General features: G+C 35.9%; 1 protein-coding gene across 2 annotated transcripts in view; it reads right to left on the bottom strand.

The window, feature by feature from the left end:
- The window catches only part of LOC107642332 (RNA-binding protein 34), a 3,810-nt gene that overhangs the window by 1,353 nt on the left and 1,365 nt on the right, over nt 1–1,092 (bottom strand). The window contains exons 3-5 of one of the 2 annotated variants that reach the window (XM_016345646.2): nt 893–962; nt 656–781; nt 421–549 (exon numbers count right to left, since the gene is read on the bottom strand). In XM_016345646.2, the coding sequence (XP_016201132.1) occupies nt 421–549; nt 656–781; nt 893–962 (325 nt within the window). The remainder of the gene's footprint in view (nt 1–420; nt 550–655; nt 782–892; nt 963–1,092) is intronic. The other variant, XM_021122752.1, reaches the window with a different exon arrangement.

Genomic DNA, 1,092 nt, shown 5'->3' with positions numbered 1-1,092 from the left:
CCAAAAAAACACACACACACACACACACACAAAACAAAAGAAAAAAAAAACCAAAAGAACAAATAAAAAACAAATACAGATAAAAAATCCTGATATATTTGGGTTCAAAATGGCATCTAAAAAATTTTTCAAAACAGCTAACCCATATGAAAATAAGGAAACAAAGCCTCAGGACAAACAATAGTCCAATGCAATTACAATGACCTATGTTCCGGATTAAATGACGGAAAACCTCTACTCAGAAACAGATAACACGAAAAAGCAATCACATAATATGATGGTTTCTCACAGAAACATCAAGTCACAGACAGCTCTGAATTTAACTAGTTATAACATGGTTATTAGCCTAAGCTTTAAGAGCACAAAGTGAGCATACTTGATAAAAAAACATATAGCTATTTGAGCAGCAAAACAGCCTACCTTTGTTTTAAACAGCACATAGGCAATACCCTTTCCAACATTAAGATGAGGATCTCTAACAACTCTTACAGCTTCTACACTGGTTCCCAGGTTAGGTATGCTACAAAATAACTGATATAGTTCTTCATCCTGGAGAGAAGGATCACATGTTATATCTATTAGCCTCTGTAGACCCTCAGACATGATGTAATTGTGAGACTTCAATCATAATGAAAATTATTGACAAGAAATATACCTTCACATCAAATGGAAGGTTGCCCACAAACAAAGTTCTCTTGTTATCATAAAGTGGAGTAATCTCCCCTTTAAGTTTCTTGCGGGGCGGGCATGCCCTATCAACACGAATATGATTCCCTTCAACCTACATCCAGATAAATAAACAACATTATAACTTATAAGCAAGCCATCACCAAAATATACAAGGTAAAAACAATACTAGATACAATCCCAATTAAGTGGGACAAGGACATACCACTGCCATGTTGTGGGACAAAGATGCCTGAGCAGATTCTTCCGTTTTGAAAACAATGTAGGCATGAACACTTGCAAAAAGTAAAAAAACATTCATCAATTAGAATCCCTAAAAATGAGCCCTCCTTAGCAAAGCATTAAACCAAAACAATAATTCTTTATGCACAAGGGGGAAGAAGAAAGAGGGGGGGGGGGGGGAAA

This window comes from Arachis ipaensis, chromosome B05, assembly GCF_000816755.2.
Source record: "Arachis ipaensis cultivar K30076 chromosome B05, Araip1.1, whole genome shotgun sequence".
NCBI classification, from domain to species: Eukaryota; Viridiplantae; Streptophyta; class Magnoliopsida; order Fabales; family Fabaceae; genus Arachis; species Arachis ipaensis.
Note: the sequence above shows the minus strand (reverse complement) of the source record. Positions and strands in the feature narration are given on the sequence as shown.